Below are 25,909 nucleotides of genomic sequence, written 5' to 3' on the forward strand. Positions count from 1 at the left end.
ATCTATCCAATTTACTCTTAAAAGTTAAGAGCGAGCCCGCATTTACCACATCAGATGGCAGCCCATTCCACACTCCCACCACTCTTTGAGTGAAGAAGTTCCTTCTAATGTTCCCCCTAAACCCTTCCCCTTTCACTCTAAAGCCATGTCCTCTCGTACTTATCTCTCCTAATCTAGGTGGAAAGAGCCTACTTGCATTAACTCTGTCTATGCCCCTCATCATTTTGTAAACCTCTATCATATCTCCCCTCATTCTTCTCTGCTCCAAGGAATAAAGTCCTAACATGCTCAGTCTTTCCCGGTAACTCAACTCCTGAAGACCCAGCAACATTCTTGTAAATCTCTTCTGCACTCTTTCAATCTTACTGACATCCTTCCTGTAGTTTGGCGACCAGAACTGCACACAATATTCTAAATTTGGTCTCACCAATGACTTATACAACCTCACCAAAACATTCCAACTCCTATACTCAATACTTTGATTTATAAATGCCAGGATGCCAAAAGCCTTTTTTTACAACCCTGTCTACCTGTGACTCTACTTTCAGGGAATTATGTATCTGAACTCCCGGATCCCTTTGTTCCTCCGCACTCCTCAGTGCCCTACCATTTACTGTGTATGTCCTCCCTTGATTTGTCCTTCCAAAATGCAACACCTCACACTTGTCTGCATTAAATTCCATCTGCCATTTTCTGGACCATTTGTCCATTTGGTCCAGATCCCTCTGCAAGCTTTGAAAGCCTCCCTCGCTGTCCACTACACCTCCAATCTTAGTGTCATCCGCAAACTTACTAATCCAATTCTTCACTGGGACCTATTGGTGCCATTATGTTGAGTATGCAGGAATGGTTGCATTGCCAAATTTCATGAAGAAAATAAGTAGCTTTGCTGTTGAAAACAAACCCAAAACAATAGGCTTATTTTCAAAGTGGGTTCCAGCTGACACCATGAACTGTAACTAATGAACTTCTGGCTATGTGCTTGATACTATTCCCCCTTTACTGTTCAAAATGCCCAAATGGGTGCCAGACCAAGTACTTAGAGCAGCATTTTCCTAAAGCCCTGCCTCAAAGCCAAATTCCAAAACGCTATCACTTGTGTATTTCAATAAAGCGATTTTACTTAAATTTGACGACTTGTAAGTGGCAGCACTCATGGCTCTACATTCGGGGATGAAGCTGTTTTAGCCTGCAATGATCTGGAGTTCATTTAAGTCCCTGGAGCCCCAGTAAATGTTATAAATTGCCCAAGATACCGGGTCAGATCCACAGGTTGACAAATACAAAATTAAAGTTTACCTGCATCTAATATTCATTTGAGACCAGTTAGGTTCTCTAGCATTAAAGACTTAATTTCACCTCAGGACTTTTTTTTGTTTATATTGCTATAAAATGCCTGCATAAATAAAATCATTTGTTTAACAGATTTGTCATGTGCTACGTCACTGGTGATCTTTTAAAATATAAAACTGTTGCATGCTTACCTGTACATTCAGATAAGTGATAAATCTCCTTATAAGTTGCATATAGATAGATATTTATTAGTCACATGTACATTGAAACACAGTGAAATGCGTCTTTTTGCATTACTGAGAATGTGCTGGGGGCAGCCCGCAAGTGTCGTCACTCTTCTGGCGCCAACATATGCCCAAAGCTTCCTAACCCGTGCGTCTTTGGAATGTGGAAGGAAACCGGAGCATCCAGAGGAAACCCACGCAGACATCGGGAGAACGTACAAACTCCTTATAGACTGGCCAGAATTGAACCTGGGTTGCTGGTGCTGTAATAGCATTATGCTAACTGCTGCATAACAGGAAGTCAATTGGATTGATTCTGATGTTGTTTTCTATATTATTTGTATGAAAAAATAAAAAAAATGTTTATGGGAGCTGACTTATATAGGTTAAGTCTGCCAGGTTTAGTTGCAGCCCTGTGACATGAATAAGACTTTTAAGATAAGGGTATAATCCATTATTGGAGTTTACATTCCATTGTGTTATCAATGGTGAGCACAAGGCACTAAACAGGCAATTGGTTATTTCATGATGTAAGCATTAGCTAATGCTGTTAAAAGGAGGTTTGCATTAAACTCGGTTTGTTGTCCTTTTGTCATTCTGAATTGCTGAATCTGTTGGATACTATTCCATCTTTATTCCTCCTAAGATCTCATTTTAGTTTTTGAAATAACAAAGAAGCACTTTGCAGTTATTTTTAAATTGGATGAGTTTGTCGGTCTTTTGCAAACAATAATAGACCTTGAAATACCAATGTCCTCAGCGCAGTTGGCTGTTTTGCCCATCAGGATTTACCTTTTTGATTTCTGCTCAGCTTGTTTTTTTTTATTATTATTATAATGTTCAGTCTCTGGATGTGGGCCTTGGTAGAAAAGCCAGCATTTATTGCTATTCCCTTATTTCTGTAGAGAATAAGTTGGTGGGCCACTTATTCAAATCACTGCTGCCTTTGTGGGGGAAAAAAGAAATGTTCCTACTCTGCTATTGGGGCTTTTGGGATTTTACCCAACAATGTCTACATCTTGTGCCTTTCTAGATGGTGAAAGTCGCATGCTTTGGTGCACCCAAATTCTTGGTGAGTTGCTATTGTCTGTTACACTGATTTTGGATGTGGAGGTGGGTGATAAGCTGCTGACGAAGTGAACTGCCCTTCCTCAGTAATGTAAGGCACCTTGTGTACTAGCAAAAGAAGAGTATTCCATCACACTCCTGAGCTGAAACTTTGGATGGTAGAGGCTTTGTGTAGTTGGTTAATGAGCCATTCACTGCAGAATACCCAGCATCTGATCTTCTCTGCCAGCCATGCCATATAGGAGGCAGGTCCAATTCTGTTTCCATTCACTGTTTACCTCTGGAATGTTGATAGCAGGGGATTTGGTACTAATGCCATTGAATGTCAAGAGAAGGTAGTCGTCCTCTGTTACTCTCCAGGATAAAGTGGTCTACTTTATCCACTCTACATGCAAGCTTTGTGTATCACATGCAGCAACTCAACAAAATTTTGGCAGCATATCCAAGATGTACATTTGTAATATATCTTAGTTTTTCACTTTTCTCTCTGGAGATTTTTAGTAATCTGTTGTTTTTCAGTAATTTGAGTAGATGAAAAGGAAAGCACTTTGGGTCTCCCAATGGGACAATGTTGAGTCTCAAGCTTCTTGCAAATAGGTGTTGAGCTGTCTCTAGAGGAGTGTAACTGGGAGGAGATGCAATAAAATTACGAAGCTAATAGCAAGTTATTTTTACTTCTCTCCACTTCCCCAGGGAGTCATTGCTCTGTAGCTCGCACTACATCGTGACATAATTGGTAATTAAGCTAAAACAGGAGGAGGATTGGTCTGCCCCAGGGGATGATTCCTTCAGATAATTTTCATATATTATTGCTTTACCTGTGTTTAGATTATAGAAAAATACTAGTTAGTGCACTGAACATTTGTCAGTATTCTGATTCTGAGTAAACAGGGTTAGAAGAATGCCATGACTTAAAATGACCATTAGCAAGTGGCCTTGTTAATCTGTCTCTAGTCAGTGGGCATGTGTTTTTTTTCCATAGAACCATACAGCACAAAACAGGCCCTTCAGCCCACCGTGTTGTGCCGTCCATCAAACCACCCTCACACTATCTAACCCTTTCCTACCGTGTATCCATCTATCTCATATTCCTCCATATACCTATCCAACAAACTCTTGAACCTGTCCAATGTATCTACCTCCACCACCACCCCAGGCAGTGTATTCCATGCACCAACCACTCTCTGGGTGAAAAACCTCCCCCTGACATCTCCCCTGAACCTCCCACCCATTACCTTAAAGCCATGCCCTCTCGTCTTGAGCATTGGTGCCCTGGGAAGGAGGCACTGACTGTCTACTCTATCTATTCCTCTCAATATTTTATATACCTCTATCATGTCTCCTCTCATCCTCCTCCTTTCCAGTGAATAAAGCCCTAGCACCTTAAGCCTCTCCTCATATTCCATACGCTCTAATCCAGGCAGCATCCTGGTAAATCTCCTCTGCACCCTCTCCAAAGCCTCCACATCCTTCCTATAATGCGGCGACCAGGACTGAACACAGTACTCTAAGTGTGGTCTAACTAGAGTTTTGTAAAGCTACATCATCACTTAAACTCAATCCCACGTCTTCTCTTTCCATGTATGTTTTTTTAAAAAAAAGGTCAATGGGATTAATATAAATTATCGAAGGGGAGCCTAGGAGTTTTCACTTTTGTTGCTTGGTCTGGTATGGTATGAAAGTAACTTCAGCAACAAAAGTCATAGGGTTACACAGCATGGAAACAGGCCCTTTGGCCCAACTTGTTCATGCTGACCGTTCCCTGCCTGTGTTTGGCCCAAATTGCTCTGAACCCTTCCTATCCATATACCTGTCCAAGTACCTTTCAAACATTGTAATTGTACCCGCCTCTACCACTTCCTCTGGCAGCTCGTTCCACATACCCACCACCCTCTGTGTGGAAGAAGTTGCCCCTCAGGTGCCCTTTAAATCTCTCCCCTCTCACCTTAAACCTATGCCCTCTAGTTTTAGACTTTACCCTGGTAAAAAGAGCGTGACCATTTACCTTATCTATGCCCTTCAAGATTTTATAAACCTCTACAAGATCATCTCTCAGGTTCCTTTGCTCCAGGGTAAAAAAAACCCCTAGCCTATTCAGTCTCATTATAACTCAAGCCCTCCAGTCCCAGTAACATCCCTGTGAATCTTTTCTCCACCCTTTACAGCTTAAAGACATCCTTCCTAAAGCTGGGCAACCAAAACTGCACAGTGAGCAATAACAAATATTTAAAATGTTATGAGAATAACTGACAATTATATAGATGCAAAATAAAATATTACTTTACTGCTCCATGTTTCCATTTGGAACCTGCCACCACTGAAATACAGTGGCATGCAAAAGTTTGGGCACCCCGGTCAAAATTTCTGTTACTGTGAATAGCTAAGCGAGTAAAAGATGACCTGATTTCCAAAAGGCATAAAGTTAAAGATGACACATTTCTTTAATATTTTAAGCAAGATTACTTTTGTATTTCCATCTTTTACAGTTTCAAAATAACAAAAAAGGAAAAGGGTCCAAAGCAAAAGTTTGGGCACTCTGCATGTGACCAAACATACCTTTGCTCATTGCAGCCAAAAAGTTGTATTTTAACTTCATCAGTCCACAGGACTTGTTTCCAAAATGCATCAGACTTGTTCAGATGTTCCTTTGCAAACATCTGACGCTGAATTTTGTGGTGAGGACACAGGAAAGTTTGAAGAAAAAAGGGTGCAGAATTTCATGAAAAGAACACCTCTTCAACTGTTAAGCACGGGGGTGGATCGGTCACGCTTTGGGTTTGTGTTGTAGCCAGTGGCACAGGGAACATTTCACTGGTAGAGGGAAGAATCAATTCAATTAAATACCAGCAAATTCTGGAAGCAAACATCACACCGTCTGTTTAAAAAAAAAGCTGAAGATGAAAAGAGGATGGCTTCTACAACAGAATAACAATCCTAACCACACCTCAAAATCCACAATGGACTGCCTCAAGAGGCACAAGCTGAAGGTTTTGCCATGGCCCTCACAGTCCCTCGACCTAAACATCATCGAAAATCTGTGGATAGACCTCAAAAGAGCAGTGCATGCAAGACGGCCCAAGAATCTCTCAGAACTAGAGATGGGCGAAAATCCCCCAAACAAGAATTGAAAGACTCTTAGCTGGCTACAGAAAGCGTTTACAAGCTGTGATACTTGCCAAAAGGGGTGTTACTAAGTACTGACCATGCAGGGTGTCCAAACTTTTGCTTTGGGCCCTTTTTTTGTTATTTTGAAACTGTAAAAGATGGAAATAGAGAAGTAATCTTGCTTAAAATATTAAAGAAATGTGTCATCTTTAACTTTATGCCTTTTGGAAATCAGGTCACCTTTTACTCGCTTAGCTATTCACAGTAACAGAAATTTTGATAAGGAGTGCCCAAACTTTTGCATGCCACTGTATAGTCAGAAAACTCAGAACATTTCACTTGAATCCAACAAACTTGTTATTTTTTTCCATTAGTTTTATAATGTGACAAAACTGAAGCTGAAAAATTTGATTGTCAATATTGAAAGAAAAGGGTGATAAAAGAACTCCTTGATGCCCTGAAATATCCAAATAGGCACTTAGAAACTACACTAATTTGTATCTCCCCTTCTCAATTATCCTGTGTTTATCATTTTTATTATATATACTTTTACTTTCTCTCAATAAATGTCTGATTCCCTGCAGAAAGAATTCAAGGAATTGATGTACATTTCAGACTTCAATAATCTCTTGTAAAGGAGCACATCCTCTCCTGGTTGATTAGCATGTGTGAGGGTGAACACGAAATGTGGCCTTCTGAAATTTGGGTTACATGAATGTAATCATTTTCTTTTTCCCTGTTTGCTTTTCCCAAAGTCTTATCACTCAAAGTTCATAAGCAAGAGACGTATTCATTTTGATATTCCATGTTTGCTTCTACACTATAACATTAGTAGATATTTTGCACTGCATATACATGCTTGGTTTGCTATTATTGCATTTAATCACATTAAAACGCACTTAAGCACAGGCTCATTTCCAACAGAATAATCTGTACATAATTTAATGCAAATTCCCAGTCTCCATGTCCATCCTTTGTTGTTGGTGCTCATATGATTGCTTCTATTAGTGTGCATATCTAAATCATTTATGAAGATGATGAACAGCTGCAGTCCCAACACCACCCTTAAACTTTTATCTATGATCTGACTCAGTGCAGACCTTTTGAGGGTCCTCTTCCTGTGAGATTGGGAAGGAAAAAGCCTTCTGCAACATAGCATCAAACTGCCCGACTTGCAAAAAGAAATTTGACCAGTGGTTTTTCACTGAATGCTTTCTAGGAAGTTGGGGTTTCATCATAACTCCCACATTTCTTCCTAAAGTTGAGCTGAAATTCTCTATCAACTGCTGATCTCTCCGTATACTAACAGCCTATCCTTCTATAACAACTTCCCAAAATTCCCACATTCTGATTCCTTCCTTGTTTTGTATCTCACCTCTACCTCAATTCTTCCTCCCAAATGCCATTTTTCTACTGTGGTATTGTAGAAATTGCCTGAACAAGGTGCTTCTTTTAAAAAAAACACTGGTCTTTTTTCCTCCATAGTTGTTGGATGAATTGTTGTACAATTATATAGATGCAGAATTGTTGTTTCATCACTTAATGTTTGATTTGTAGCATTTTAATATATTTTTGCTTTTTTTTTAAGCGGACTATTCCCTCAATTCAGTCTACAAACTGTATTGGGCTTAAACGCTTGACCAGAGCTGGTGGAAAATGTTCTGTCTATAACTTTAAATGATGTAGTAATTTATTGTACTGTCTTTTGCTTCAAAGTACTAATATGCCTCCCAAGAAGAATTTGTATAATTCCAGTCATGCAAAAATTCTTAATGTATTGATTATAATCCCCCGTGCAATTTTGTACCTTAACATCATTATGGGAGGCATGTGTTCTATGTTACCAACACACTTATTTAATATATTTTTCTGATTTTTAAATAGTGTGCAAGAAATTATCAAATTACCTTAATAGAGTATGCAAAAATATGTGTTCTGAGCAATGCAGATGAGCTGCCCTTCCAAGACTTGCTAATTGTTTTTCATAATATATAGATAGCTCTGGAAACTAAGGAAGAAAAAGAATCAAGTTTAACTACACTCTTTCCAGGACAGAAAAGAAGAATTTCACATATTTCAAAGCAAGAAAATGTAAGTGAAGCAACGTGTTTTGTATTTTACTGCTTTAGATTACTTACTCACCTTGTAGTTCTGCCATAACATAAGTGTTTCTAAGAAACCTTGCGTAATAGAAAGATGCGTTATAGCAGAACAGGTTGTAGTCGTCTTCAAAGCACCGATTTAAACAGGTTTTCCCAAATGCAATCACACTGTAACCAATACAGCCCTCGGAATGTGAACAGTGTTCCCTAATCCATCAGTCGCATTATAACCAATTCGAGTATTGGAAATGTACTATAATTACCTGTACTCAAGTTGAGGTTTCGATTAGCTTAAAATTTGATATGCAAATTTAGCAATTTTGCTGTTTGTTTTCACTGCCTGTGTACCCTTTATTCAATATAGAACATTGTCCTGAGGAAATTACTTCAATAGTAGATATCATTGATTTGCAGCTGTTGTGAATATTCCCTGTTTTAGAAGCATTCACTTATACTTCAACTCTCTTTCAAAATGAATTACAAGAGATTAACCAGCCATTATAAAACAGCAGCAGTATCTACTTCAGCTAACTTTGAGGTGGCAGACATGTGAGGATTGTATTAACAGAACTGGCTGGTACATGATAAGAAACAATGTACTCCACAGAACGATCTTGGGTGACAGCCGTAGTGTGCACCAGCTCTGTAGGTCTCAGACATAATGGCTCTGTTCAAGATAAAAGGGCTGCAGCCAGTGTAATTTCATGGTAATCAGGGTACCTCAGCTGCAGCAAAAAAATATCTAAGTTGAGAAACAACAAGGCTGCCTGGCAGAGGCAGATGGCCCTGCTGTACCGGAGCCCTCTTGAGGATGACCTTCCATGTTATATTATAAAATACCTATTAAGACAAAGGTGTATCTCTGCCTCACCAATCAGTCAGTCCTGGTTTGTATAGCTGCAATAGCACTGGATAAGAAACGTGCAAACCCAAAGATGCTGCTCAATCCGCTGAGTTCCTCCAGCAGATTGTTGCTCCAGATTCCAGCATCTGCAGTCTTTTGTGTTTCCAGGAACATCTGCTGCAGGGTTAGACCAGAAGTCCCAGGATCCCTGAAACTGGAAGCACAGGTGGAGAGGGTGGCAAAGGCGTCGTTCGGAACACTTGCCTTCATCAGCTGTGGCACAGAATATGATAGCTGGGATGTCATGGTGCAACTTCATAAGACATTGGTTTGGCCACAGCTCGAGTACTGTGTGGTCACTACACTATAGGTAGGAAGTGATTGTACCAGAGTGCATAGGAGATTCACCAGGACATTGCCTAGGATGGAGCATCTCAGTTATGAGGAGAGGCTGGTTCTGTTCTCCTTGGAGTGGAGGTGGCTGGCGGGGGACCTGATGAAGGTGTGCACAATTATGAGGGGCATAGATGGGGTTGAGAGTAGGAAATTGTTCCTCTGAACAGAGGTGGCTGTGACCAGAGGATTAAGATGATGAGTAGGATGTTCAAAGGGGCACAGATTTTGTTTATTTTGTTGTGTAAGGATTTCTGAATTATCGGAGAGTGGATTGTCAGTGTTTTTCTGCATGCGCCATCTGTGATCAGATATACATAATTTATGTTAATCTAAGTTTATGTTAACTTGTGTTTGTGATGTTTGTAAGGTACTGTGCTGTTGCTGCAAAAAGCTAATTTTCATGGGATTTATACCCTGGGTATGTCTGGTTATGACAATGAACTTGATCTTTAATGTCTCTTTTGAGATACTCTCACCACTATGGGAAGAAACCAGATGATAGCAGATTAGTGGATAACAGGGCTAGCTCCAGAGCAGTTCCCATAGTAACAGAGAGAACTTCAGAGTGTCCTCCAAGGATGGTTCCAGTAAACAGAGGCCTGGGTTAGACCAGTGACATACCAAAGTGATAATGCCTGGTTATGAGACCACCAGAGAAAAGAGGGTGTTCATATAAGCTGATTGTGCAGAGCTCATGATGTCAGGAATGACTACTTGTGTCAATAACTGAAGGCCTGTATAGGGAAAGATGCTGTATGTTTTCTCCAAATATGTATACGAATGCCATGCTTTGTATATGCTTGTTGGTTGAGTATATTCTGAGCTGAGATTGGTGCTTTTGCACACTAAAGGAATCCAAGGACATGGGAATTGGACAGGAAAATAGATGGGATTAGCCACAAAGACATTAAATGGCAGAGTTGTCTCATGGGCTGTATGGCTATCTCCTGCTAATTCTTTGGTGGTGATAATGGGAAAAGGCGAAACCTTTTTAACACCAAAGCCACAAATTGTGTGATGTCCCAGAATGTCAGTCACAGTTGTAGCTTAAACCCACGATAAACCACGACAATCAAAAGGTAGACAAGAAGAGAAGGGAGAAAAAATAAATATAATGTTTCTTTTCCTTTGTGTTTTGCACAGTATTTATTTTAAAATATTGAGCTAAATTTCTGCATCATTGTTGCATCTAAGAATCATTTAATTTATAAAACAACGCCATCTATTCAAAGACTAATCTGGTATGCTGATAAGGGTGATGAATATGCTTTTTTTTCTTGTGTTGGCTATTGCACAGTGATTCATAACGACAAAACCGCGGCACAAACTAATTTTCTGCATGTATCAGATAATGTAACGTTAAATTTCTGCTCCCGATTCTAGATAAGAGCTAGCTGTAGTTTGCAAAGCTCATACCTCAAAATCAATTTTTTGGAAATATTAATCTCAAACCATGGACAACATATTCAAAATCAGTGAATAGATCTGGCGTGTATTGAGTTTTTAAACAATTGGAATGTTAAAAGAAATATTATTTGCCAATGAGAATGAGCAGGAATAGGCCATCCAACTGTTCAAGCTTGCTCTGCTCTTCGTCTAGATCATACTTGATCTATTACAGTGCCACTTTCTTACACTATTCCCACACCCTTTGATTCCCTGCATATCCAGAAATCTATCACTTCCTGTTCTGACTGAAGTTCAGCAACTGAGCCTCCATAGCCCCCCGAGATAGTGAATTCCAAAGATTCACCAGCCATGAAGAAACTTCTCCTTGCCTTAGTCCTAAACAGCTATCCATTATTCTCAGACTATGAGCCCTAGTTCTGGACTTCTCAGCTGGGGAAACATCCTCCCTACTCTGGTCTGTCAAGCTTAGTAAGGATTTAATGAGGTCTCCTCTCATCCTTAAACTGTAGAGAATATAGGCCCAGTCTAATCGATTTCTCCAGCAAAGTGGCCAACCTGGGAACCAGGCTAATGAATTTTCACTGCACTCAATGGCAAATGCATCCTTTCAGGTAAATAAACTGTACACAAGACTTGGGGTTTGGTCTCACCAAAGCCCTATACAATTGTAGTAAGACTTACCATCTCCCGTATTCAAATCCTTTTGTAATAAAGACAAACATACCATTTGCCTTTCTAATAGTCCATTGCACCTGCATGTTGGTTTTCAATAACTTGTGTACAAGCACCTCTAGGTTCCTTTGAATATCAGCATTAAACTAAAAATAGAGGACCTAAAGCTTTTAATTTGTCTGTTGTTAGAAAATGGAGCATTTCAGAATTTTTTTAAGCATCTTGAATCCCATGCGACATTAAAAAAAAAAATTCCTTAAGGTCCTGATTTAGAATGACATTATCTTCCCTCATTTGGATTGTGTTCACCAACTAACATTGGGCATTCAAAATTCTGTTAATTGATTATGTCACTGAGAAGGACTGTGTTTTGGATTAGTATTAGTTAGTTGCTTCACACTTAGCTATAAAATGTTTATTGTATTATTCAGGGTGGAATTGCAGCCAATACAAATGCATTGACAAGGTGGCAGGGTGCATTTATTGCCTTTTAATAGATAACTGCTGTACTTTTTCTCTTAGTGCTACAGCTGGTATAGTAAGCTACATGATAAGGTAAGATTCAGGAGGGATTTGAGTTTTACGTGGCCACAGAAGATAGCAGCAGTAACAGCTTTTCTATCCTAACTATCTTAATGGTCACCTTTTCAATTCTACTTAGTGAACAGTGATATTTTTGGGTTTAGAAGAAGATAGGTGGGTGGAAACTTTGAATATGAACACCTGTGTGGACCTGTTGGATGAAATGGACAGTGTGCTGTAAGCTCTATGCAGGTTGCCATGGTATGATTTGAACTTGTGGCTTTATGGAACTAGACTATTCTATTACGGCTAAAGTCAGTGATGAATCAGAGTTTCTTTGAATAGCTACTTCAAGAGTATAATGGAGCGACACATCTTTAAAACTTAGAGATTTTAAATTAATTTCTTAAACTTCAACCTAGTACCTAGGGTTTGCTTTTGAGAGGTGGTGGAGAGCACTCCTTGCTCGAATAGGAAAGCATCATTAAGGACCCTCATCATCCAGGACATGCCCTCTTCGTGTACCTCCTCCCTGATGGTCGTAACAGGAGTCTGAAGACCCCTACTCAACGTTTCAGGATCAGCTTCTTCCCCTCCGCCATCAGATTTCTGAACGGTCCATGAACGCTACCTTGTTTTTCCTTTTTGTTTGCACTATTTATTTATTTTTGTAACTTATAGTAATTTTTATGTCTTGCACTATAATGCTGCCACAAAACAACAAATTTCACAGTGATAATAAATCTGATTCTGACTTCAGTTATTTTTCCACAGGTGGAACCTGCCAAACCAGTTATCCGTCCTTTTCGTAGACTTACTGCCCAAGAGGTTTGTTATCAGCGGAGCCTGATGGCGCAGCAGCAGGCAGTACAGCTGGCAGAAGTGGAAAAATCAGTTAGTGTATCTTTCATCAATCGAGGGAAGAAGCAGAGAATTGCACACAAACCAAAGGCAGAGGTGATCTCATCGGCTAATCAATGTAAGCAGTCCTTTCCATTCATGCATAAAGACTCAATATAACATTTATAATTCAATTGTGTTTGTTTATAGTATCTCAAAGTAGTTTTTTGGCCAAAACTGCCTTTGCCTATGATCTGCTTTTGCATGCACCTTTGGGCCTGCATTTGTGTCATCTGGTTCTTAAGCCAGCTCTCAATATTGTCTCTCCTTGCTCTCCATCTAAAGAAGGTGGCAGTTGCAAATATGATGTAGGGTTTTGTCTTGGATGAAGAGAAAGGTTCTATTAAAACTGAACTTGCAAGATTTCATAAAGTCACAACTGTTGGAAATAGGATAGGCATTGTAGACTAATTTTATTATAATGTGGTGTAGTATGTTAGTGTTCCTGGAAAAATAATTCTAGTGTTGATTAGGATCATCAACTAGTATAGACCTCATGTATCTTCTCACATCAGTCCTGAAAGTGTAAATTTCCCCTTGTGTATGACTGATATCATTACAACTATATTTGAAACTTCTTTTGCATTGTTGGCAGTTTAAAAAGAAAACTATCAATTTATTTCCCCAAGTGACTCAAGTGTGTATTTCTAAAGGTTAGTGGAACTCTAGAACTTTCTACTTCCTTCCCACTCCTCACAGCACATTTTTAAAAAGAAAAGAAAGCTATTGATGGGAGGCAATTTAAAATTTAAGGTTGATTCATTTTTGTTAGCCATTTTTGTTGAGAATTGCAGAACTAACCGAGATCTAATTAAATGGTTAAAAGGCAGGTGTGTTCTTGATTATGTTGTCAAAACTTGGGTACCAACTCAAAGCATCATTTTTGCATGTGATCCTGTCCAGTGAAAGACTGTATTTGAAGCAGAGCAGCACATCCTCGGTTGAACTTAGCTAACATTACTCATTGGTAACTCATGGTATAAAAACATTGGGAGCAGGAAATCTGATGAAGTTCCTCAAGGTTTTGACCTCACCAAAGCCAATTTTAGGACTCCTACCAGCAATATGCTTGAGGTTAAATAATTTGTTATTGATTGGGAAAATTGCTGTACCCAATGCCATGCAAATCCTGTTGATCTTAAACAAATGTTGAGCATTAATAATGTAAAGATATTATCAGTAGTTTTGTGTTCATATTTAATAAGGCCCTACCTAAATTTTGGGATGAATTTTAAAAAATTGCAGCTGAATTGCAGTCAAGATAAGCAATGAAAATGTAATACTGACTCTATTATTTGCAAAAGTCAGTAGGCATATTTGAGTCATGGTTAAAGAACAGCTTAAACCACAAAACTACTTTTCAGTGGGTGATACCCCACACCAATAGCCTGGGTGGTACTGCCTCTTGTACCTGTACTGGGGAGAACGTGATCTCAACACTCAGTCCAAATTGGCTTTGTGAGCTGGTTCTGCTGAATGGCCAGGGGTGCTAACGCCCTCAAGCTTGTGCAAGTAGTATGCAGTGACCATCATTTTACCCTGCCTCTGACAATTGGTTTCAACAACTTCATGTTCTCTTCTTTTCACACAAGTACGTGGGGGTAGGTGATGAGCTGGGGTGTACTTCGTGCTGATGACCTTGCCAAAACATTATAGTAGACCCCTTGTAGAAGCAGCGGTTTTTGCAAATATTGCAATTTAGGTAGTGCCCTGCTTCCATTTTTGTGAGCTTTAATTTCTTATCTTATGTAAATGGAGTATGTATAGAATGTGCCAAATTTCAGAGTCGGCAAAGAGCCCCTCATGCTCACTGCTGATTTCAGAAAGTTTGCATTTCCTTAGAATGATCTTGTCAACTCAAGTTGTGGTTGGGGAGCCAACTGAACGATTCGCAATGAGGCCCTATACATGAAAAGATCTCTTGATGCCACACCTGCTCTCTAAAAGTGGGGCAAAAATGTTTAGCATTTTACTAAGACAAAGCAATAAAAGAATATTTCTGAACGTCTCAGATGCTATCGCAGAAACATTTTAAAACCTTTTTTTTAAAAAAAGAGAAATTAACCTTAAACAAATAGAATTTTTTTAAAAAGTGTCTGCATAATACTAATTAAAAATCTAATTAAGTCTCTTGCAGCTGTTACCCTGCATTGAAATTAAAGATGAAACATTCCTGTGCCAGGTCGAACATGGTGTAGGATGCCTGTGTGAATTCCACACGCTAGGTTGTGAGGAAGTATCACAAGTTAAGGACCTTCGCTAGATTTCATAAAGATTACAAGACTGGAGGGCAGTCAGCTTTGCCTCGTGTAGGAATCACAAAGTTCCTCACCAGAATGTGGGGATTTGTCAGCAGCTATGCTGGGACATCCTGACATTTCTCCACAAATCTGGACCAATATTTACTGTTAAGTTATCAGACTGATACATAATGCTGTCTTGTCTCCTTTAGCTCCAGTGAAGCAGAATGCAGAACCAATAAAAAGAACGATATGTCCTAACAGTCCAAGAAACAGTACCCTTGGCTTAAAAGCTCAAACTACTGTTGGCATGGCATCAAAAACTGTGTCAACGATAGCACAGAAGAGGATAGCTCATACTCCTACTTTGAAGGTAAACCTCCATAACTATCTTCCATATACAGTATGTTTAAAATGGAGTTGGTAAATTCAGTATTGTACAGTGTTTGTCACTGTATCCCAGTTCTCTTGCAGGTTGAAGTTAATTTTATTTCTTTGCATCCTAGCTCCTGACCTTTTCATTTTTCCCCAGATATTTTCTTTCTAAAAGTGGTTGGTTGTACAGTGCAGTTTTGTTCCATTGTTATTAGTAGCTCCACTACTTTCTACCATAGCATTGCTGTGTGCAGATGAACTCTTCTCCTTAAAATCTTGCTACTTTTAACAAAAAATGTTGCTCTTGTTAGAGTAACGTGTTTCAAATCATCTGTGTTACATCTGATTTGAACATTTCTGTCTTTGTATTATGTGGCACATTTAAAATAACATTAAAGCAGTAGTATTACAGTCTGTTACCTTACATAATCTACTCTGTTTGTTCTTCCCTTTTAATTTTACCTAATCGATTTATTACTTGATTTTCTCAACTGTTTCCAAACGCATCTGATTATAGACTTGGAAGCATTGGGAAAGACCTCATAGCAGAGCGCCATCAGAATGGTCTGTCGATGCGGCCTTAGTTTCCACAGCCTGTGACCTAGTTAGCATTTGTAAAATGGCCCAGCAGCAAAGCCTTTAGGGTATTGGAATTATGGGATTGTATAAAGTAAGTGTGATGCAGGCATCCTGGAGGAAATGAAAGCACAATGTGGGCATGTAATCTATCTAGATAGGAATTATCTGTCAGTCTGAGTTTCCGGAGAATAAAGTGAGTCTCTACCAAATCCAGTCCATACATTAATGGATAAGAAAAAAATTTGTTTGTCATCTGGTTGGTTACTTTAATTAGTATGTAAAGTCAAATTTAGAGTAATAGGGAGTTGAACTGTGGAAGTACATTTTTTCTATATAGAGGACACAGAAATATCTGGAACAGTTTTAAGCTATCATAGTGAGTCTAGTTCTGTTACTTGCCCTTTGATGTTCACATTTACTTGTGTAATCTTGGACATCTTGTGATTCTTATTCATCCATAATAGCATGATAGAATCGTTGCAACACTTGTTATAGCTGCTTTTCAACAGTTATTTTTGGGGTTCCATTGATACTTTTAGTAAATGAATGTTTCATAATGGGTCAGAATTGCAGGTATACTTGGATTTTATTGCTGGTTGTTCTACCTTTGTCGATCAGAATTGTACTTCAGTGTGCACATCAACCATTATTGTATCCGTTCTGAGGTGAGGTTTCCAGATCTCCAGATTTCCTACAGATGTAAAATTAAGTGAACACAAGTTAAATAAACACAATTAGTTCCAACTCTTTTTTTGTCTCAATACCACATAAAATTTTTTGATACTTTCCAAACTTTGGTCTTGTGCAACGTGCAGAAGTAAAATTTTAATTCCATCTACTTGAAAGAGATTGCAAGTTAGGGTCCTGAAAGAGATTTTCCAATTTATTTTGCTCGAACTTTCTTGTCCTCCTTCAATCAGAAGTTTTAATATTAATGTAAGTAACAAAGGGAAAGAAATGTTTATTTTCACACCTGCAGATCCTTTCAAAGTAGTTGCCAACCAATTAATTATTTTGAAATGTAGTGACTTATAGGTAAAAGCAATAGCAGTTTGCATTCAGCAACGTCTCTCAAATCCCAGTGAGCTAAATGAATGAGTGTTTTTGTGGTAAAAGTTGGTTCACTAGTAGAAGTCATCCTTATCAAAAAAAACTGTTCTGCATTGATCTAATGTTATCTGAAAAAAGAGCTTTCACTGGTACAGCACTTGAAGTGATCTTGAAGGCCAGATTATAGGTTCGTAGACTTTGACATGGATCTACGATATTCTGACTTGGGTGGTTATGAGCCCCAGTAACAAATGGGCATTGTGAGGTTAAGGTATTCCAAGTGAGTTGGTAAATTGAGTTAGATGTTTTATTTTGGGAGATTGTAATTGACTGGTTTTTTTTAAATCTTTAGATGGGCTGAGCAATTTTGATCAGAATATTTATTTTTAATTAAGATTTTAGTCACTAAGTGACATTGCATATTAAGTACTTGTAAATAAGTTATAACCTCCTTCCCCATCACCTCACCTCATGTAAGCCAGCCATACTTTGGCAGTTAAATTTGTGTTAATTATATATTTATTTGCAAGCAATGTATTTACAGAATTGCATTTGGATATTCCATTCCAAATGACCATTGGTTATTGCCACTTCTGGAACTGCATTCAACAGTTCACATAACATTGTAGGCTACTAAGTGGGAAGCTTTGATCATTTTATACAATCAGTAGAACCCAGAAGATTGTGTGGTAGTCACAGTACAATGCACTCAACTAACTGTTGTTTCGCATGGTATTGCTGTGTTCACTTTTGTGTGTACTTCCTTCCATCCCCACTGGTATAAAGTTTTTCCATTCAGTTTTTATCTTAATGTTGCCTTGTTCACTGATCCTTTCACTCTCATTAGGCCAAAAACAAAAAAAACTTACAACTTGAGATTAGCTTTATGAAAACACAAGACAGTAAAATGTCTATGCCTCATACTTTTCTTTAACACTTAACTTCCCAGTATTGGATAAATTGTATGTAAATGTTGGCTAAAAGTAAAGTGCACTCATACCTCGAGGCTTAACTTGCATATGGATCGTACCATTCTTTTTAAAGTCAGAAGATGATTTACAGTTGGAAGACTGATGGGGACAATATGGAATTTTATTTTCTTCTTGAAGGAAAGTTTAAGATGTAGTGCAGCATTTTTCATTATGAAGCCTACAATTGTATCAAAATTGTTTTGGTTACTGCTATCTAAGACATGTATAAGTTTAATTCAATTATACAAATCAGAAAAAGCAATAGAAACTAAACAAAACTATTTCCTGTACTTCCCAACCTCTTTTCACACCCCCCCCCCCATGCCCCCTCCAAATAAGTCAAGCTTGAAGAGACCCACAATTCCTACGGAATATGGCTCAAAAGTTCCAACAAACGTGAGACAACGGTACTTGAATGTCTTCATCGATGAGTGTTTGAAAATCTGTGGATCTGAACAAATGGCCTATGACAAGGTATAAGCTTTCATATCTATGGTGAAATCATTTAAATGATCTAGTAGTTGTAAACCAATTCTAATAATGGAGGCCTCCAAGCATTTGAAAGTTAACTCATTTTTGAATGGATTGCATGCCAACCAATCAGCTTTATTGCTAGATATGATGGCTTTAAGCTGGAGCTGCTCTTTGAATTAGTGAATAATTATATTCATTTAGCAATTATTATTTGCTCACAACATAAAAACAGCATGTGAGAAGAGAGAGATTAAGTTAGTGTATCTTCGATGTGGTAAAATTTCTCAAGGTGTTTATTGGAGATAGAATAGTGCTAGACTTTAAAGAGAATTAGGAGAGAATTTGGAGGGGCTGGATTTAAGAAGGACTTTAAATTTATATAGAGAATTAGAACTAGATGGATTTCAAATTCTCTGTTTTGGGGCACAGTTTTAATTGTGTCACACAACGCTTGTGTTAAATTAAAGATGTTTTTTTTAAATATCGGGAAATGTGGAATCTTGTTTTTGTTATCATATTTCTGGTTTTAAAAATGTGAGCATTACCTCTGAGACGCAAGAGATTCTGCAGATGCTGGAGTCTGGAGCAACACACACAAAGTGCTGGAGGAACTCAGCAGGTCAGGCAGCATCTATGGAGGGAAATAAACAGTTGATGTTTTGGGTCAAGACCCTTCATCAGGACTGGAAAGGAAGAGGGCAGAAGCCAGAATAAGGTGGTCGGGGGAGAGGGGGGAGCACAGGCTGACAGGTGATGGGGGAGGGGGGAAATGTAAGAAGCTGAGGGCTGAAGGAGAAGGGATCCGGTAGGAGAGGGCAGTGGACCATGAAATAAAGGGAAGGAGGTGGGGAATAGATGGGTAAATCATGAAGTCAGGGGAAGGGGAAAGAGGGCCACGGGAATGACAAGTGGGGGGAGGAGGGAGGGGAAAAAAAGGAGGGGAGAAGAGGGGCGGGGTTACCGGAAGTTAGAGAAATCAATGTTGAGGCCGTCAGGTTGGAGACTACCAAGGCGGAATATGAGGTGGTGTTCCTCCAACCTGCATCTGGCTTCAATGTGGCAGTAGAGGAGGCCATGGATAGACATAGCCACATTGAGACCAGATGCATGTTGGAGGACTCCGCTACTGCCATGTTGAGGCCAGATGCAACCTGTGCTCCTCCCCTCACCTTCTTCTTCTGGCTTCTGCCCTCTTCCTTTCCAGTCCTGATGAAGAGTGTCGACCCAAAACATTGGCTGTTTATTTCCTTCCATAGATGCTGCCTGACCTGCTGAGTTCCTCCAGCACTTTGTGAGCATTACCTCTGAGATATGTATCTTATTGTAATTACCGTCAGAAAATGTAAATTATTTCTTTGTTAGCTATGACGCATATATGACCAACTGTGAGAACTAAATTTGAAATTGCAGGCTTTGAGTGAAGAAAATACAGTGTATCAACGAAGCACCAGTAGAACAGTATACCTAAATGTGGCTGTAAACACCTTGAAGAAGTTGAGGAGCCAAAGCGATGCCATATCATCACCTACAAGAAGTATGTTACTACTTGATATTTATCTGTTTGCCTATCATCAGGTTATAGAATTGGTACAATCATGTCTTTTCTCCTGAAGGCATTGACTGTTTGCTTTGGTTTGGTGTAACTGGCATTCTCTGGTAACTTGTCCAAGTGTCTGTTCACAACAAAGCCTTTGCACTGAGTCTTTTGCAGTTTTGATATTAGGAGAACGTAACTAAGACACAAGTGAATGAGGTTATGCCATTCATATGAACCATTGAACAACAGCCTTATTTACATAATGCCTTGAATGTAGAAAAATATCCAAAATAATTTCATAGGGATGTAATGAGACAAAAGTGGATATTCATGCACAAGAATTATTTGATACAAATAGGTGGAGTGTTGGGAAAGGTTTTGAAAGAGGAGACTGAAATGAGGTGGTTTAGTGAAAAAACTCCAGACTTTGGATTAAGGCTTGACCATTAATTACAGAGCAAAGTGAGGAAGAGGCTAGAAACTGACATCAGAAGAACAAAGTTTGTGAGGTGGCGGAGTTTGATTTTAGGTTGTGGAAAATTGGACAAGGACCGCAACAAGGTCAAGAAGGCAATTGAATACGAGGAGGACAATTTTAAATTGGAGACTTTGAACTCTGAGCCACGAACTATCAGTAATGGCAGGTAGAATATGGGTAGCGGGGTTTTGGGTGATTTGAAGTTTAATGAGGTTAGAAGATGAGAGACTGGCCAGTGGACATTGGAATACTCAAGTATGGTGGTTGCAAATGCATGGATGTGTTAAGCAGCGGATGGCCTGAGGATGGGGTGAATGGGTGATGCGCAGTTTTTGGGTTGGCAAAAATATGGCATCAGACAGGTTGAAAAATGCATAGAGTGAGAGATGGTGAACCTGAGACCATCACCAGTAAAGTCAATGATGAAGGGACGGACTTTGTGGCAAGGATTGAAGTTAACAATTCCCACCTTTCCAGTGTTTAAATGGAAACAGGATATCAGCCATGACACTATTAATAGTTGAGTACTTCACACGTGGGGATGTTAAGCTGCATTCATGTCCTTGACAGGTTTGACTGATGGTTAAGGTGGGAGCATAACCTGCAGTTAGTTTTATTTTCCCCAACCAATTCATGGGCAGAACTTGTTTTGGGCTGTTGACAAGACAGTATACCTTGATGTTTGGGATTTGGCCAACACTTACCAACAAGCTGACATCAGTAGATCCCCATAAGCTAAAGTGTTATTTAACATGTAGATCAACAACAAACATGAGCTTGCTGCTAGAAGGAAGCAATAGGTTTGGTGACATCTTCCAGTAGTTGGTGACATGATTAATATAAACCTACTCTGTTGAAAAGCAGTTCTAATCTGACTTTTGTTTTTTAAAATGGGGCATTTAAGGGAGTACTTATGCAAGTATTAAAATATTGGTGTGAAGCACTTTTAAGGTTGCCATTGTAAATTTATACTATTCCAGCCCAGGATCCAGCCCAAAAGTAAAAGGAAGATAAATGTGATTCAGTGAAAGAAATAATCCCTGTGTGCTTCATCTCAGTGAATTTGGGCCTTGGAATCATGCATGCCATATGTTAAATGTTGCAAAATGGAAGCCAAATGCTTAATGTGTGGAGTAAAATGGACCTGCTTCTACTTCAAAGAATTTCCTTAAGATTATCTTGAGTATACATACAGTATAATGCTTAAGGTGAAGCAGCTGAATGTTTAATAGACTTGAATACTACATTTGAATTATTTTTGGTTATATAACAGCTCCTTGACATGGGCTATCATGTGCACTGTCAAACTGTTCTGGTCAATCCTGTGTCAACTACTGACTGCATGTTCACTCTGTTAGAGACATCTAATGTATCCACAAACAAGAAGATGCAGTCACATGAAACATTGCTTGGAGGAAAGTTGGCCATGAAGACAAGCTTCACTCTGAATAGATCTGGAAAGCAGGAAGATGTTAAACTGAAGGGTAAGTGAATGTATCTGTTAGTTTAAGCCACACGCTTTAATTTCTGTGGTTTATTGGTCTAAGTATGAAGGAGAAACATGGCTGATCTGAAGCATTTTTATGTTTTTAATCATACTTATAAGTAGTAGTATGTTGGTAATGTAATTGCAACTTCCAACATGCTGTGCTGTGAAATTACTGTCCCCATGATTTCTCACCTCAGTGGATTACTGATCTTGGCCATGATGTTTTGAAAGACATTTCTTTCTAAAAGTTGAAGAATTAGAAAAGTTAAGTCTGACTGCCAATCGAAGCAGCACTTGCAGAAGATTACCAATAATCCTTTAGTGTCCCATGGTATGGTGTTTTGTACAATATTTAGATCTCGTGTAGGAATGACCTCCAGTGGCTGCAACTTGGATAGTATTCAGTCATAAAATGTTCTCTGACATTGCTGTGGCAAATTAATGGCATTTTAATTTACTTTGGTTTTATTTGCAGTATTAACTGGTTTTATCATCCTTTGAAACTTCTCCCATCCTGAACGTCAGTTGATTATGTATTTTGTTACTGTAAAATAATGAACTAAAATACCTAATTTGCATTCCTGTAAATAATGAAAGGCGAGCAGAGACTTTGAAGGCTTGTTCAAAAGACAGGTGATGAACTAAAATATGATGAAGCCAGTGTATAATTAATTTTAAGAAAACATGCTACTTTGTTTTCTAGTTCTAGGTATTTAAATGAAAATAGATGCTATTTTCCCAGCTTTGTCTGCTTTCCTTGTTGAATTCTCATCCTTGTCTTTGAAAGAACCAATCCTTAGGTTGTAACCTGATGAACACCAGCCTTCTACTGACTCATCCAGCAATTCAAGTATCATTTTGCAAATTAAGTGAAAACATAAATACTGGCAGCCTATTATGGTAATGCCACATTTTAGTCTGACTGTCCACAAATGGGCTTTCCAGAGGTTGCTGAATAATAGTCTAAGTTAGACAAAAGTCTCATTGAGACTCTCTTCTAAAGAAGGCTTGATTGTGAACTTGTTTAGTGATCCAGTGGATTAGCCAATTGGATAGAATCCCTGATATTGTTCTGCCTCTGTACAGCTTAAGAAGTATTTTCAAATTCTTGGGAGATACAGAGAGAGGTTCCTGACCAAATTACAAGGATCATCTGAACATTTTCGGTCTGTAGTGAGAAGTAGTGAAAGACACTGATCCTCAACAACACGTTCAAGTGAAGTGCATGTACTGTTTGATATTTACAAAAACACTGTTGTTCAGTTAAAGGCGTGAAACATGGAATATAAGTGTTTCTTCTGGCTTAGCAGTCAGAATCAATCTGTGCTGTTGCTTTTCCAGCAAGTGTGAAAACATTTGCTCAGAAAAAGGTCTTCAGCTTGTACTGGCCTGGCTTTCAGCAACATAGAAAACGTGGTAGCCTGTCAATGCCACGTCTTTTGTTAAAATTCATTAAATCTAGACCTGGATTAAAAAGTCTTAAGTAATCCAAGAGTAAGATACTTAGTTTAGATGCTAGACCATCAAGAAATGCAAAAGTTAATTGATTCTTTAGTTGTATGCGTCCTTGGCCAGACAGTAGCTCCACCTCAGCTTTAGGTGCCGAACATTAGCCTGATCGTGGAAGGTATTGCCATGTAGGTTCTCAAGAATTATGCAAGTGATAAAAGGTTTAAATCATGAAGAGTTTGTGTAATCTTGGTTTCTGTTTCTTTCATCTTTGAGAATGTGGGATGGTAGAGAAACTTTTTCCACATTTAGGAGCAAAATTTAGATCTAGCCCATTTCCACACAAAGGATAATGATTGTGTAGAACTTCTGTTCCCCTTGAAGGATAGGGATACCAGGTTCAATTCAATTTCTCAAGACTAAGATGTGATAAATCAGAATCAGATTTATTATCACTGACATATGTCATGAAATTTGTTGTCTTGCGGCAGCAGTACAGTGCAAGACATAAAAATTACTATAAGTTACAAAAATAGTGTAAATTCTGGAATGGTTCCTGCAGCTTGGAGAGTAGCTTAACAGAGGAAGGAGGGAGAGGAAACTACAGACCTGCTCAGTCTAATATTGGTGCTGGGAAAATGCTGGAAGCAGGATCAGATTTGCAGTACAGTGCAATGACATAAAATTGATAAATTACAAAAATGGTGCAAAGAAGGATGTTATAGCAAGCTAATAAGAAAATGATATAGGAAGGGAATCATGTCTGACTCTATTGGAGTTGTTTGAGGATATTTCTAGTAAGGAGAATGTATCTGGTAAAGAGGATCAGTGGATATGGTGTATATGAATGTTCACAAGGGTTTTGGTAAGGTCCTATAGAGGAGCTTGCTGAACAAAGTTAGAGCACATGGAATTGAGGGTAATATACCAGCATGGTTTAAGAATTGGTTAATGGGTAGAAAGCAAAGAGTAGGAATAAACAGGTCATCCTCGAGTGGAAGGCTATGACTTGTGGGGTACTGTAGGAAATGTGCTTTGGCCTACAGGTATTCATTGTAGTGATCAACAGTGATCTGGCTAAGGGAGCCAAATGTCATCATCAAACTTGGAAACATGAGTAACGATGAAGATTCAAAGAGGCTTGAAGAGGATAAGGATAAGCCAAGTGAGTTGGCAACGATAATGCAGGTCCATTACTGTGTGGGAGGAAAAAAATTGAGGTTATCCACGAGAAAAAAAATAACTGAGTATTTTTTTAAATGGGAGATTGGGAAATATTGATGATCAAAGGGGCTCGGGTGCCTTTAAACAAGTCACTGAAAGCAGTAGGCAAGAGATCAAATGATGGACATTGAGAATTTGAGTACAAGAGTACAGATGTCATACTACAGTTATGTAGGGCCTTGAGGCTACATCTGGAGTATTGTATACAATTTAGCCTCCGTATTGGAAAAGTATAAACTTGCCAAAGAGGAAGTTCAGTGAAGCTTCACCAAAATGGTTCCTGTGATGCTTGGTACTGAGGTGGATGATCAGCCATGATATTCCATGGTGAAGCAAGCTCAAGGAGCCAGATGGCCCACCACTCCTGTTACTTGTGTTTCTGGTTAGATTTTTGTTTGGTATAGGTATCTGGGGGTATCGACAAAGATCAGTGAATAGAGTTAAGGTACTGGTCAGCTGTGTTCTAATTGAATGGTGGAACAGGCTAAAAAGTTTTCATCTTGTTTTGTTTTGAACACACAAGCCAGCCAGGCACTTTAGGATCCTATGATCAATTAGTCATATGCATGGGTTGGATTGCAATAACTGCTGTATTATGGGAGACTGAGATACCATTTGGCTCCAACTCGCTTCGTATAGTATGGTGGTTTTAGTTGAACAAGCAAAGTAAATCTGTAAATGTGGTATGCAGTTAAACAGCACATTTTTGTTTTTAACCTTGTAACAGAGTACCAGTACAAACCTCAAAATTACCCACCCTTGGCTTTTGCCAACATGTGTACAAGTTTACCAGGCTTGACTAAGAGTACTTTGTTGTAACAGAGACCAAGTATGTAAACTGAAATAACCTCCACATGTGGATTTCTTAGCAACTTGATTTGAAGACTGTTCCACATGATGAGTGATGTCTGCCTGATCAAATGAAAAGAATCATTGTTCATAATCTATCTATTTCAAATTTTCTGCACTAGGGAAAATCTTTGATTCTTTTTTTTAAAAAGAAATATGGATTAGAACTGGCAGAAGTTGTAACTCTAATCATAAAGCTCTGTCAATTCAGGAACTGGCCCTTTATATTGTAAAATTCCATATTCATTTGGCATTCAATATAAGGTGATGAGAGGAACCAGATAATTATGGCTAATTAGCCAGAGAAGTTATTAGCTCAAGTGAAAGCTGTAGAGTTAATTCAAATGTAGTACCGTTTAGAAAATTATGTGAGAGTCAGGAGACAGGACAGGGGAAGAAAACTCAAATTGGCCTGAGGTGACTTGTGGTGTCTGGTGAGATCTGTGTTTAGGGTGTCAACCATTCACTATATTTATAAATGACTTGGTCAAAGGGATGGAAAGCCGCTAATGCAAGTTTGCCAAATGATAGACATAGGTGGCATTGTAAGTAGTATAAATGGAATCATAAAATTACTCATGTATTGGATAAGTCAGCAAGATTATGGTAAATGGCTTTCAGTGTAGGTAAATGTGAAGCTGTTCAGTTTGGATCAAAA

General features: G+C 38.7%; 1 protein-coding gene across 2 annotated transcripts in view; it reads left to right on the top strand.

Annotated features, from left to right (window-relative positions):
• rexo1 (REX1, RNA exonuclease 1 homolog) overlaps nucleotides 1-25,909 on the top strand; it is a 69,141-nt gene that overhangs the window by 23,160 nt on the left and 20,072 nt on the right. Inside the window, exons 3-9 of one of the 2 annotated variants that reach the window (XM_052038030.1) lie at nucleotides 2,551-2,589; nucleotides 7,686-7,781; nucleotides 12,411-12,615; nucleotides 14,989-15,149; nucleotides 18,091-18,225; nucleotides 19,636-19,759; nucleotides 21,599-21,724. In XM_052038030.1, coding sequence (XP_051893990.1) covers nucleotides 2,551-2,589; nucleotides 7,686-7,781; nucleotides 12,411-12,615; nucleotides 14,989-15,149; nucleotides 18,091-18,225; nucleotides 19,636-19,759; nucleotides 21,599-21,724 — 886 coding nt within the window. The remainder of the gene's footprint in view (nucleotides 1-2,550; nucleotides 2,590-7,685; nucleotides 7,782-12,410; nucleotides 12,616-14,988; nucleotides 15,150-18,090; nucleotides 18,226-19,635; nucleotides 19,760-21,598; nucleotides 21,725-25,909) is intronic. The other variant, XM_052038031.1, reaches the window with a different exon arrangement.

Source organism: Pristis pectinata, chromosome 24 (assembly GCF_009764475.1).
Source record: "Pristis pectinata isolate sPriPec2 chromosome 24, sPriPec2.1.pri, whole genome shotgun sequence".
Taxonomy (NCBI): domain Eukaryota; kingdom Metazoa; phylum Chordata; class Chondrichthyes; order Rhinopristiformes; family Pristidae; genus Pristis; species Pristis pectinata.